Consider the following 14,439-nt stretch of genomic DNA (forward strand, 5'->3'; position numbering starts at 1 on the left):
CCCAGACCGCAGGCGTGGGAGGGGGCTCGGGCTCCCGGGTCCTCAGGGCAGGAACCGGGATGCGGGGTTCCTGGTCCTCGCGGAGGAGGGGCTGAAAGCCCAGGCTCCAGGCTCTGAAGGAGGAAGGGGCACTGGGGTCCTGGGCCTGAGGGAGGCGGGGCTGGGGCCCACATTCCTGCTCTGAGGAGGAGGGGCGTGGAGGCCAGGCCCTCCTGGAAAGGCCCTCCAGGCAGCCTGACTCCCCGCGCTTTTGGCCAAGGTGGGCAGCTGGGAGCAGCAGACGCTCCGCCTCAAGTACCCGCTCTGGTCCCGCTACGGCCGCTTCCTGCAGCCCGTGGATGACACACAGCACCTCACAGTGGCCACCCTCGAGGAGAGGCCCTTCGTCATTGTGGAGCCCGCCGACCCCATCAGCGGCACCTGCATCCGAGACTCTGTCCCCTGCCGGAGCCAGCTCAACCGCACCCACAGGTGACAGCGCCCGCCTCCTCCTCCCTCGGACCCAGGAGCCCGGCCCTCCGGCCATGGGCTGCCCTCGGGCACACACTAGCTTCTTTGAGCCTCAGTTTCCCCAGAGAGCGCTCCCCGTAGCTTCAGCGGCTGCCTGCCCTCCCAGTTCCTTACCCAAGGGAGAGTCCAAGGGGGCGCCCCAGCGTTCTCAAGCCCGGTCGCTCCCCGCAGCCCTCCGCCGGACGCCCCCCGCCCGGAAAAAAGGTGCTGCAAGGGCTTCTGCATCGACATTCTGAAGCGGCTGGCGCAGACCATCGGCTTCAGCTACGACCTCTACCTGGTCACCAACGGCAAGCACGGGAAGAAGATCGACGGCGTCTGGAACGGCATGATCGGCGAGGTGGGGCGGGGCCGGGCCGGAGGGCGGGGCCGGGGCGGAGCTCCAGCGTCGAGGAGGGCGGGGCCCGGGGCGGAGGGTGGGGCCGGGGCGGAGCTCCAGTGTTGAGGGCGGGGTCAGAGGGGCGGGGCCGGGCCGGGCCTCCAGCTTTGAGGAGGGTGGGGCCGGTAGAGGGGCGGGGCCGGGGCGGAGCTCCAGCTTTGAGGGCGGGGTCAGAGGGCCGCGGCCGGGGCAGAGCTCCAGCGTTGAGGAGGGCGGGGCCGGGGCGGAGCTCCAGCGTCGAGGAGGGCGGGGCCCGGGGCGGAGGGCGGGGCCGGGGCGGAGCTCCAGTGTTGAGGGCGGGGTCAGAGGGGCGGGGCCGGGGCAGAGCTCCAGCTTTGAGGGCGGGGTCAGAGGGGCGGGGCCGGGCCTCCAGCTTTGAGGAGGGTGGGGCCGGTGGAGGGGCGGGGCCGGGGCGGAGCTCCAGCTTTGAGGGCGGGGTCAGAGGGCCGCGGCCGGGGCAGAGCTCCAGCGTTGAGGAGGGCGGGGCCGGGGCAGAGCTCCAGCGTTGAGGAGGGCGGGGCCGGGGCGGAGCTCCAGTGTTGAGGAGGGCGGGGCCGGGGCAGAGCCGGGCCTCCAGCTTTGAGGAGGGTGGGGCCTGGGCGGGGCCACGAGAGAGGATCTCCTGGGTCACAGGAGGCTGCTCAGGGATCCAGGGGAGGGGACGCTGGGGGGGCAATTGTGCAGGCGGGAGCTGAACCGGGAAGAACGACCTCTGGGATGTAGGGGGCGGGGTCAGGTGTTGGGAATTGGGGGGCTGGAGGGGGCGGGGCTAGGACGGTGAAACCTAAGCCTTAAGGGGGCTGGATGGAAGCAGAGGCTACCTCGTCTCGCCCCTGTTCCCTGTCCATCACCCCCACCCTCCTCACCCTGCGTCCCCTTCCTCATCCACCCCACCCCCCATCCCTCTCTCTCACTCTTGCTGGGCCTGTCCACCTCTACCCCCCTCCCCCGCCCCAGCCACGGCCCCTCACCTCGCGCCTCGCCCCCACCCCAGGTGTTCTACCAGCGCGCGGACATGGCCATCGGCTCCCTCACCATCAACGAGGAGCGCTCGGAGATCGTGGACTTCTCCGTGCCTTTCGTGGAGACGGGCATCAGCGTCATGGTGGCGCGCAGCAACGGCACCGTGTCCCCCTCGGCCTTCCTCGGTGAGCCGGGGCCGCAACAGGGACCTATGGCGAGGCGGGGCCAGCAGCCCCCAAGTGCATGCGTCCCGCGGTCAGAAAACCTGGGGCCCCATCCCAGTATCGCCTGTCCCAGCAGCGTGAGCCCAGTGAAGTTACGGAACTTCTGAGCCTTAGTTTCCTGATATGCAAAACGGGAGCCATCATTGCCCCTGTGAGAAGCAAGCTCACCGTGAAGCGAGTGGAGATAGAGCTTCCGGAGCCATCTCTGGCATGCCCCCTTCCAAGTATTGATAATTTTGTATGCTTTTTTCCTTCAAGAGGGTCCCCCAAATTCTATAAGCTCCAGGCCCCACAAAACCGGAGCCTTCCCCTGCATGTGAGGATGAGATGAGGAAAAGAGATTAGCACAACAGCGTGGCTGGAGCACAGTAAGGAAGGAGGCAGAGGCAAACCCTCCTGGGGGAGACAGACAATAAGTAAGCTCTTGAAGGGACACATGGACAGTTCCGCCTCAGGTGCTGATACATGCCACGGAAGAAATTAGCCTAGGTAGAGACATGGCGGGAAATCGGGTTGGTGCTGCAGTGGGTGGCCAGGCAAGACCCCCGAGAGGAGCCCCGGGCCTGCGTGGATCTGCGTGGAACAGCAGAGGCGCAGGCCCCCAGGAGCGACTGTGTGTGCGGGGGTTTGTGAAACAGCAGGAGGCCAGGGCCAGTGTGGCTGGAGGGGGTGAGTGAGGGGAGGGAATGGGAGGGGAGGGCTGAGGAGTGGGGCTGGGCACATAGCCCAGCGTGGGTTTATGCTTATTGCCGTGACAAGGGCTTTAACCGCGGGTGGCGTGGGGGAATGTGAGCAGATTTGGGTTTTTAAGGTATCTTGCTAGCAACTCTGCAGGAGCAGGAGACTGACAAGGAAGCTACTGTAGACATCTGTGCCAAAAAGAGAGGCTGCGGGTGAGATAGGAAGGTGGAGGTGAGACAAGTGGGTCAACACAGGTTCTGGTTATGAAGCTGACACGCCATAGGGGCTGGTGGCTCTGATGTGGATCTGGAGGAGAGGGGACAGTCAAGCTGACCCCCAAAGCTTGAGCCTTTGGGTGCAGTTCCCATCTACTAAGCTGGAGAAGGCAGGAGGAGAAGCACACGATGGGCCAAGGGTGGCAGTTCCCGTAGATTCCCAATTGCTCTCGGAAGCCTGAGCAGAGCTCCCAGGAGAGGGCAGGGGCCAGGAGAAGGGACGTCCTTTCCTTTGCTGTTTTTTTTCTGTTTGTTTCCCCAACACTGTCTCCTGTGGCTGCCTCCCTGCACCCAGGTCTCGGCAGGGCACCCTCAGAACCACACCATGGCCCTGCTCTCAGGTGGCACTAGCAGGGGAGTGACAAGGTCATCTTTAGGTGCCATCCAGTTGTCCAGTGGAGGCAACAGGCATGTCACCAGATGCTGCAGTGACAGTCCAGGGTGGTGACCCTGCTGTGACAGGGGCCACCCTGGCAGCTCGCCCAGGGAGGTCAGATCACCCGCTTCTCCTCTCAGGGAAGTGGTGGTTTGGGTTTGCTGGCGGCGACGCGAAGCTTGGCTGATGGTGGCCAGGGTGGCGCCTGCCTCCGTAGGGGGGCCTTCAGGGGCAAGGCAGGGAGGGGGCAAGGCTGAGGGGCTAGGACACTCCAGGGTGCCCCGTGGGGGTGGGGCGTGGGCTGTGAGCAAGGGAGGGGAGAGTGAGCTCTGGGTGGGTGCAGAAAGACCTGTCTGGGGCCGTTTGGGGAGTGGGCTGGGGGAGAGGAGGAGGCCTGGGCTGTGAGAATCAGAGGAAAGGCCAAGGCAGAGGCAGAGGCCAGGATGGAGCCTGCGGGCTGTGGCCAGGGGGGGAGAGGAAGGGGTGAGGCCAGCACCAGGGGGACTGGGAGGAGGCAGTGAGCTCGGGTGAGACCCCATCAATGGCCGGGAGGTGACGGGGGGCAGGGAAGGCTGAGGCTGGGGCTCAGGCACCATTTAGGACAGTTTGTATTTGGTGGTTGAAACCACAGACAGGGTTGAGAGGCCTCTCCTCGAGAGACTGGTCCCGCAGGCGTGCGGCGGTGGGTCAGATCCGGGCCACCTCCACGGTCTGCCTGCGTGTCTGCATGCACGACTGGGGGTGGGTGGGGCTCTGGCCCCCCAGCCCTTGCTCGGCCTAACCGTGACCACACACCGCCTTGCCCCCAGAGCCCTACAGCCCCGCCGTGTGGGTGATGATGTTTGTCATGTGCCTCACCGTGGTCGCCGTCACCGTTTTCATCTTCGAGTACCTCAGTCCCGTCGGCTACAACCGCAGCCTGGCCACGGGCAAGCGTGAGTGCCCCTCCTCATGGCCCCGCCTTCAGAGCGCCCTGGCCGCCCGCCGAGCCGTGCTCCCCCCCGGGGGACCCGCGGCCTCGGGGCCCCTGGGAGCTGTAGTTTCCTGCTCCCTCATCAAGCAGCGGGATCTGGGGTCCGTGTCCCCCCTCCTGGCCCCCTGCAGGCCCCGGCGGCTCGACCTTCACCATCGGGAAGTCCATCTGGCTGCTCTGGGCCCTGGTGTTCAACAACTCGGTGCCCGTCGAGAACCCCCGCGGCACCACCAGCAAGATCATGGTGCTGGTCTGGGCCTTCTTCGCCGTCATCTTCCTCGCCAGCTACACCGCCAACCTGGCCGCCTTCATGATCCAGGAGGAGTACGTGGACACCGTGTCCGGGCTCAGCGACCGCAAGGTGCGCGGGGGTGCACGGGGCGGGGAGGCCTGAGGCCCGAGCTCGCAGAGCGCGGCACGGGGGCGGGCAGAGGGGGTTCCTGGGGGTCTCTTCCCGGAAGGAGTTCCAGAATGAGAGAATGGAACGTTCCGGAAGGAGAAAGGGTACGTTAAAAATGAACCAATTAACTCTTCCCAGGAAAGGGAATGTCACCGAGTGTTCTAGGGGCAGTGGTTCGGAATGCGAGATTCTAGCCCAGCACTTCTCTCAAACTGTGATGAAGGCTGGCTTTTGAAATCTCTAATCCATTGGTATAATAAGTTCATAAAATTCAAAGACTGCAGTAACTCAATTCAGTTCAATTCAGACTAACTCCCGGGAGGGGAGCCAAGCTCCACTGGTTCAGCGCCATCCTCTAGGCGGTTGCCCTGCAGGCACTTCCGGCCACCTGGCAACAAATCCAGAGTCCCCACCCCACCCCTGCCCCCCGGGGTTCACGGATTCTCTGGGACAACTCACAGAACTCGCTGGAAGCACTACACCCATGAGCCTAGTTTTATTATAGTGAAAGGATACAAATCACAAGAAGCCAGAGAAAGAGACACGTGCTGCGAGGTTTCCAAACCTCTCCCGCGAGTCTGAGCGCCCACCCAGCAGGCACCGCCATGCGTTTTCTCTCTTGGAAGCTTCAAGTGTCCCAAGTTCCAGAGCGTAGGCATGACTGGTGGAATCCATGCTCACGTGGTTGAACTCGAGCTCCCTTTTCCAGAGCTGGGGCTGACAAAATGTAGCTCAAAGCCCCAAGCCCTAATCGCAGGTTTGAGGTTTCTGGTGCACTGTCCCCTGGTCATCTCATCACATTACCACGTGGAGGTTCTGGCCCTTTCTGGCTTGGTCCTGGGCCCATCGTGAATAACAAAAAACAAACAAACACTCCTTTGTGGGAAATTCCAAGGATGTAAAAGGCCAGGAAGGTAGGGGAAGAGACCAGCCAGGTTTTTTATTATGCGACAGCTGGAGACTAGTCCTTTTGCAACATACAAGAGAAGTGAATTAGTAGAAAAACATAAAATGAAATTTAGAACCAACGCATCCAAAATCCAAACCCAGACTTTGATGTATTAGAGTCCACGGACGTACGATCATGCTGTCAGCCTGCCTGCCCGCTCCCCGGGGGCTCTCACTTGCTTTCTGGTGGGCCTGTGGGTTCAGGCTTTGACCACCCGCAGAGCACACTTTGAGATTAAAGTGGTTAACGGGGGGCCATGACTTATTAGCGGGTTAAGAAATCAATTCTCTGGTTGCAACCAGCATTTTACTTGGAATGGGATGGACGAGAATAGACTGGTAAATATGTTGGCCACATCTTTTGTAATAAGGGGGTGAATATGGCTTTATGAAACTTTTGATTTTAATCCTACCCACACACCTGACAGTGAGCCCGCACACGCGGTCTGGCTACCCTGGGAAAAGAGTGAGACTGTTGTGAACTGATGCCCGTGCGGCCCCTGCCCCCTGCCCCCAGCCCCCAACCACGCCAGCCCTGCCCTGTGGACCTGCCGTCACGCAGCATGTGAAGGGCTAATGCCTGGCCCACCAGGGGTCTCCAGGACCTTCCTCCAGCTCTGGTGGTCCGCGTCCTTTCTGACTGAACCAGATGACGCCATCCTGGTGATAAATATTTCCCCATTACTCCTGAATTGGCAGGGAGTCTGCTGGGTCGGGAGTAGAAAAGTGTCTCCTCTCATGAGTCGCAGCCACACAAGGTCGAGAAACACTTCTGGGCTGGGGTGTCCACCAGCTGGTGGGTGGCCCCCAGAACAGGGCGTCTGGGTCTCGTTGGCCCCTGGGGGGCCCCTCCTGACTCCCCGCTCTGCCCCAGTTCCAGAGGCCCCAGGAGCAGTACCCGCCCTTGAAGTTCGGGACAGTCCCCAACGGCTCCACAGAGAAAAACATCCGCAGCAACTACCCCGACATGCACAGCTACATGGTGCGCTACAACCAGCCCCGCGTGGAGGAGGCGCTCACACAGCTCAAGGCAGGGTCAGCGCAGGCTCGGGGCTTGGCGCTGGGCGGGGGGGCACCAGGGGGCGTGGCTCAGCTGGGGAGGGCGCAGGGGTCAGGTTGGGTGGGCCAGCCTGGAGGTCAGAGACCACTGGGGGGGGAGTAGATTCGTCCGTCCAGGAGTACGGTCCCTGCTATGTGTTTAAGAGTCTGGAAGGTACAGATTCTGGGACTAGACTGCCAAGGGTTCAAATCCTAGCTCCTCCCCTTCCTGTGTGACCTTGGGCAAGTTACTTAACCTCTCTGAGCCTCCGTTTCCTCTTCTGAAAAGGCGGGATCACAATAGGACCCACCTAATAGATTTGCGAGGATTAAAACAAGTAATCCATAACAGTGTCTGGCAGGCTCTAGGTTATCATCCTCATCATCACTATCATCAGAGCAGAACTCATTAGATAATGGGATTTTCATATCAGTTCCCCAGATCACAGGGATAAAGTTAAATTCAGGCCCCAAAGCACAGGCCAGAGAGCAAAGCTGGGTGCTTACATTCTCCCTGCCCCTCCTGCCTTTAGTCACCCAATGTGCATTTATGTTCTTTGCCCCTCCTCTATGCCAGGAGCAAACAGACAATTCCCACCCTCAGGGAGCTCAGCATCCAGGGGTGGGAAACAACATAAACATGTAAACAGAAAAACCAGCAAGGTCCTTTCAGTGAGGATAACGGGCCAGCAGTTGAGCGAGGAGGGGTGTCTTCAGCAGGCGGTCAGGGTGGGCCTTGCAGAGGTGAGGGGTGAGCCTCCTGGACTTCCGGAGGTGGAGCCTTGCGGGAGAGGGAGGATGTAAGCAGGGAAGGGGGTGAGCTGGTGCCTGTTTTTCAAGCCCACTCTGGCTGCTGTGTGGAGACTGGCTCGAGGGGGTGTAAGCGGGACCAGTTTCGAGGCCATCGTGTTGTCCAGCTTACCTCCCCATGGGCCAGCCTCTGCTCAGGCCTCATGTAACCAGTCCTAACCAGATTTTTTATTTTATACCTCTTTCCTGACTAGGCTTGTTGGGCTACAGGAAAAGCAACCCACTCTAGTGGGTTTAAGTAAAATAAATGGCATAGCATAGGAGAGTCTCTTGAGAACCCACTGCAGAAAATAAAGCTAGGCTTTGTGGAAATGCAGAAGTTGCTCATTCATTCACTTAAAAATTTTCAAAGCACACTGACTGTGTGCCAGGCACAGTTTTTGGTGCTGGCTAAAAGTAATCAACAAAATAGGTAAAGTTTCCCAGATCAGTTAGGAATGCTTAAACAGAGAGAAGTTTCTTTGTCTCTCACAATAAGAAACCCAGGGCTGGCTTTATAGCTCAAGGGTACTATCACAGATCCAACATGGTGTCCATATTTTTATTCCACTAACGTTAGGATATAGGCCCTCCTGGTTGTTTTGTTTGCCTCAAGGCCACAAGATAGCTGCTGCCCCTCCATGGTACGCATCTTAGTTCCAGGCAAAGGTGAAAGAGTAGAGGTTTTTCTCCTCGTGAGGCTTTTCCTTTTTAGAGGGGAAATATATGCCTTTTGCAGGGATTTCCATCTTCATCTCAAAATGTATCAGGTGGCTATCCTAGCTGCAAGAGAAGCTGGATAATTGAGTATGTTAGCCTTCCAATCTCTGTTGTAGAAAAGAGCCAAGGAGGAGGTGGTAAACAGCTTGTGGTAGCCAAATTGTCATATCTGCCAGAGTCCTGCCCTTGTGGAGTTTGGATTTTGCCACCTTGCAGCTTCTCTCTCCCTCCTTTCCCTCCTTTCCCTCTCTTTCTGGGGGGTCAAATGACGGCTTGTCTAGCATCTGTGTGTCCTCTCTGTGCTTTCCCTGCAATTCCCTCATTTCTGATACTGAGAACTTCAGCATTTCCTTAGCAGTCACCTCTTCACCTTGCCTCTTTCTGCCCCACTAGCACCCTTTGTAGAACTGCCTCTTTGTCCTTTACTCCCCCCTTGAATCACCATGGACACAAGGTGGTTGCAGTAACAAGTTTTTCCTTTTTGAACCAAAGCTTAAGGCAGGGCCAGTGGTGCTTGTGCACAGATGCCGGAATATTTAAAATCTGTAACTCAAGCCAGCAAACCATTCAACGCATTTGGCACTTGTATTAGTCAGTCAAAGGGGTGCTGATGCAAAATACCAGAAATCTGCTGGCCTTTATAAAGGGTATTTATTTGGGTAGAAGCTTACAGTTAACAGGCCATAAAGCTTAGGTTACTTCCCTCACCAAAGTCTTTTGCCACGTGTTGAGGCAAGATTGCTGCCAACATCTGCCAAGAGTTCAGGCTTCTTGGGTTCCTCTCTTCCCAGGGCTTGCTTCTCTTTCCTCACAACCAAGCTCCTCTGTGTGCTTACTTCCTGAGGCTCCAGCTCAAGACTCCTGCATCAAAACCTCCTACTCTGTCCTTTGCCATGTCTTTTATCTGTGAGTCCCCACCCACCAGTGGGGACTCAACACACTACTGACATGGCTCAAAGCCCTAATCATGATTTAGTCATGCCCAGGTACAGACCAGTTTACAAACGTAACCCAATATCTATTTTTGGAATGTATAACTATATCAAACTACTATAGCCCTCCTACCTTGACAACAGACCTTTATAACAGTCCATCAGGCTAATTTCAGATATGAGTTCTCAGACTCCTCAGAGTTCCATGTAAGAATCTGACCCCTTCTCTTCCCACCACCAACTCCACCTTGCAGTGGGAAGGGATCACACATGTGTGCAGGCAACTCAGCTCTCACATTTACGCTCCATCTGCATCCACCATAAACAGCCTCACCTTGGCCACTCCCAGGCCAATGGTACAGGAGGACAAAGCAGGGGAAGATGCCTGCCATTCCCTCAGTGTGAGGGTGGGGCCACTGAGCAGGGTGTTCCAGGTGCTTGGCATCTGTATGAGTTTCCTGAAGCTGCTGTAACAAATACCATCAATGTAGTGGCTTAAAGCAATGCACATTGGTTCTTACCTGGAGGCCAGAAGTCTAAAACAGGCTGCATTCCCTCTGGAGGCTTGAGAAAACAGTCCATTTCTTTGCCTTTTCCAGCTTCTAGAGTCTGCTGGCATTCTCTGACTCCTGATCCTGCATGGCTCCTTCTCTTGCTTCCATCATCACATCGTTTCTGGCTCTGACCCTCCTGCCTCCTCCTTTTTTTTTTTTAAATGTATATTTTGTATTTTCTATTATACATTTTTAAAAATTAATTTATTGAAGTATATCACTCATACATAAGCAGTAAGTGTATAATAATGTGAACTTACAAAACAAACATATATGACATCATACAGGACTCTCATAATTCACCCTACCACCAATAACTTGCATTGTTGTTAAACCTTTTTAACTAATGATTAAAGAGAATTGTCAAAATATTACTACTAACCAGTTTTTTCCCCCAACCAACCCTATTACTATTATCTTTATATCATTTATATATGAACACACATAAACAATTAAGTGTATAGTTGTGAATTTACAAAGCAAACATGCATAACATCATACAGGGGTCCCATACAATAACCCTCCACCAACACCTTGCATTGTCATGAGATGTTTGTTACAAATTATGCAAGAATATTGTCCAAATCTTACTACCCTTTTTTTAAAAAAGATTTATTTATTTATTTAATTCCCCCCCCCTCCCCCAGTTGTCTGTTCTCTGTGTCTATTTGCTGCATCTTGTTTCTTTGTCTGCTTCTGTTGTCGTCAGCGGCATGGGAAGTGTGGGCAGCGCCATTCCTGGGCAGGCTGCACTTTCTTTCACGCTGGGCGGCTCTCCTTATGGGTGCACTCCTTGCGCGTGGGGTTCCCCTACGCAGGGGACACCCCTATGTGGCAGGGCACTCCTTGCGCGCATCAGCCTCCACACGGGTCAAGGAGGCCCGGGGTTTGAACCGCGGACCTCCCATGTGGTAGATGGACGCCCTAACCACTGGGCCAAGTCCGTTTCCCCAAATCTTACTACTAATCATAGTCCTTATCTTACATTTGGTGTGTTTTTCCCCCAACCCACCCTAAAATTTTTTTAATATATTTTTTATGACAGAAGTTGTAAACTTATAAAACAATCATGCACATGTCCAGAATTCCCAAACAACACCCCTCCATCAACACACCATACTGTGGTGGAACATTTGCTACAGATAATATCATCTGATTGTTACCATGTCTATAGTGTACATACGGCTCACATTTTTCATACTGCCTCATTATCAACACAGTACATCTTTTACATGGATGCAAGAATATTATATTATTACTGCTAACCACAGTCCATAGGCGACTCCAGCTGTATTTTTCCCATGCTTCTCCATATTCCCAACACCCTGCAGTAGTGATGTACATTTACTCTAGCTTACAAAGGACACTCTTGCATCTGTACCATCAACAACAATTCTCATCTACCTCTGGGTTTACTGTGCTATTCGGTTCCTAGATTATTCTCTAGCATTCTGTCAATTGGCATTCACATACCTAGACTACCATTATCAGCGACATCCCCATTTATAAACTAGCTGTTACTATATGTTATCATCCACTCTATACATTTCCACACTTTTACAGTAAAGCTAATTATAACTACATACATTAAACATCATTAGTCCATCTTAGTCCTCTTATCTCCTTTAAGAATCCACCACCTACCACCAGGTCTTGAAGATATTTTCCTACAATTTCTTCTAGAAGTTTTATGGTTCTTGCTTTTATTTTTAGGTTTTTGAGCCATTTTCAGTTAATTTTTGGATAAGGTGCGAGATAGGGGCCCTCTTTCCTTCTTTTGGCTATGGATATCCAGTTCTTTCAGCACCGTCTGTTGAATGGACTGTTCTGCCCAAGCTGGCTGGGTTTGACAGGCTAGTCAAAATCACTTGACCATACCTGTGAGGGTCTGTTTCTGAACAATCAGTTTGGTTCCATTGCTCTATGTGTCTGTCTTTATGCCAGTACCATGCTGTTTTTACCACTATAGCTCGGTAATATGATTTAAAGTCTGGAGATGAAGGTTTGCTTTTCCTTTTTATGATGTTTCTGGCTATTCAGGACCCCTTACCCTTCCAAATAAATTTGGTGATCATGTTTTCAATTTTTTTTTTATGCTGGTGGAATTTTTATCAGAATTGCATTGAATCTGTATATCAATTTGAGTAGAATTGACATCTTAATGATATTTAGTCTTCCAATCCATGAGCTTGGAATGTTCTTCCAGTTATTTAGGCCTTTTTAAATTTCTTTTAATATTCAGTTGCAGTTTTCTGAATACAAGTGTTTTACATCATTGGCTAAGTATATTCCTATTTGAGTTTTTTTTTTCCTAAGATTTATTTATTTATTTAATTCCCCACCCCCCCGCCCCCGGTTGTCTGTTCTCTGTGTCTATTTGCTGCGTCTTGTTTCTTTGTCTGCTTCTGTTGTCGTCAGTGGCACGGGAAGTGTGGGCGGGGCCATTCCTGGGCAGGCTGTACTTTCTTTCACGCTGGGCGGCTCTCCTTAACGGGCACACTCCTTGTGTGTGGGGTTCCCCTACGCGGGGAACACCCCTGCATGGCAGGGCACTCCTTGCGCGCATCAGCACTGCGCATGGGCCAGCTCCACACAGGTCAAGGAGGCCCGGGGTTTGAACCGCAGACCTCCCATGTGGTAGACGGACGCCCTAACCACTGGGCCAAGTCCGTTTCCCATGTTTTGTTTTTTTTTAAGATTTATTTTTTATTCATTTCTCTCCCCCACCCCATTGTCTGCTCTCTGTGTCTATTTGCTATGTGTTTTTCTCTGTCTGCTTGGATTCTTGTCAGCTGGATTAGGAATCTGTGTCTCTTTTTGTTGTGTCATCTTGCTGCACCACCTCTCCATGTGTGCAGCGCCACTCCTGGGCTGGCTGCGCTTTCTTTGTGCAGGGTGGCTTTCCTTACAGGGCACACCCTTTGAGCGTGGGGCTCCCCTATGCAGGGGACACCCCTGTGTGGCAGGGCACTCCTTGTGCGCATCAGCATTGCACGTGGGCCAGCTCACCACGCAGGCCAGGAGGCCCTGGGTTTGAACCCTGGACCTCCCATGTGGTAGGTGGATGCTCTATCCATTGAGCCAAATCTGCTTCCCGTATTTGAGTTTTATCAGTCATATTTTATTTTCACCACTCTTTTGACACTTTTAGTTACATTTACTGATATAATCTTCATTTCTAGACTCTCTTCCAGGCCTCTCTCTCCTGTTTTTTCTTTTCAGGCTCTAGCACACCCTTTAGTATTTCCTGAAAATCTGGTCTCTTGCTTAGAAATTCTCTCAGTTTCTGTTTATCTCTGAATATGCTATTTTCACTCTCATTTTTGAAAGACAGTCTTGCCGGATATAAGATGCTTGGCTGGAAGTTTTTCTCTTGTAGTATCTTAAATATATTAGACCAGTGTCTTCTTGCCTCCATGGTTTCTGGTGAGAAATCAGCACTTAAACTTATAGGGTATCCCTTATATGTTATGCATGGCTTTTCTCTTGCTGTTCTCAGGATTCTCTCCGTGTCTTTGGCATTTGACATTCTGATAGTATGTGGCTCAGAGTTGTTCTATTCAGATTTTTTCGGATGGGAGTACATTGTGCTTCTTGGACATGGATATCTATGTCCTTCAAAAGAGCTGGGAAATTTTCTACCATTATTTCTTCAAATATTCTTTCTGCCCCTTTCCCCTTCTCTTCTCCTTTTGGGACACCCATGACATGTATGTTTGCATGCCTTTTGCAGTCATTTAGTTCCCTGAGACCTTGTTCAATTTTTTCCGTTCTTTTCTTCATCTGTTCTTTTGTATGTTCATTTTTAGAGGCCATTTCTTCAAGCTTACCAATCTTTTCTTCTGCCTCCTCAAATCTGCTATTATATGATTCCAATGTTTCTTAAATTTCATTTATTGTCCCTTTGATTCCCATAAGATCTGCTATTTTTCTATGTATGTTTTTAAATTCTTTTTTGGTGTTCATCCACTGTCTTCTTAATAGCCTTAATCTCTTTAACCATCTAATTGAATTTCTTAAGATTTGTCTGAACATCTTTGATTAGTTGTCTCAACTCCTTTATGTCATCTGGAGGCTTATCTTATTCCTTTAACTGGGCCATATCTTCCTATTTCTTGGTGTGGATTGTAAATTTTTGTTGGTGTCTTGGCATCTTGCTTACTAGAGTATTTATCCTGGGGTGCAGTTTTTCTCTTTAATTTAGGGCTTCCTGCCCTTTCTCCCTTGCTGGTGGTGCAGTAGGAGCCAAGCATGTAGTTGGTGTTATAAGCTGTGGAGGCTCAAGCTGCCCTCATTGTGCCAGAGACCAATGAAGTTTCTCCCAACTTTCTCCTCTGCCAGGGGTAGGGACAGAGTCACAGCTCTGTGGAACAATCCAAGTCATGCAGGCCTAGGCTGTAGTTACCCAGAGAGACTGATAAAGCTTCACATCCCTTTCTCCCCTACCTGGGGATGGAGCTGCAGGTGTGGGCAGCAATCCATGCAATGTGGGTCCAAGATGACCGCAGTTGCCCTGGTAGACTTCCAGTTTTCAGTCTGTGCCAGCCAAAGGTACCTGCTGTTACTTGGATAGACTGTTGCAGGGCCCGCCAGCCTCCTCCCTGCCAGAGGTGGGGCTGAATCCTAGGCTAGGGCTGCAGGCCAGTCTGGGTGAAAGAAACTGGCTCCTACCATCAC

General features: G+C 53.1%; 1 protein-coding gene across 1 annotated transcript in view; it reads left to right on the plus strand.

The window, feature by feature from the left end:
* Window positions 1-14,439, plus strand: part of GRIN2D (glutamate ionotropic receptor NMDA type subunit 2D) — a 48,733-nt gene that overhangs the window by 15,548 nt on the left and 18,746 nt on the right. The window contains exons 7-12 of the mRNA XM_058280519.2: window positions 260-471; window positions 682-850; window positions 1,884-2,037; window positions 4,218-4,343; window positions 4,513-4,742; window positions 6,604-6,764. Of these exons, the coding sequence (XP_058136502.1) occupies window positions 260-471; window positions 682-850; window positions 1,884-2,037; window positions 4,218-4,343; window positions 4,513-4,742; window positions 6,604-6,764 (1,052 nt within the window). The remainder of the gene's footprint in view (window positions 1-259; window positions 472-681; window positions 851-1,883; window positions 2,038-4,217; window positions 4,344-4,512; window positions 4,743-6,603; window positions 6,765-14,439) is intronic.

The sequence above is a fragment of the Dasypus novemcinctus genome, chromosome 18 (assembly GCF_030445035.2).
Source record: "Dasypus novemcinctus isolate mDasNov1 chromosome 18, mDasNov1.1.hap2, whole genome shotgun sequence".
Classification (NCBI taxonomy): domain Eukaryota; kingdom Metazoa; phylum Chordata; class Mammalia; order Cingulata; family Dasypodidae; genus Dasypus; species Dasypus novemcinctus.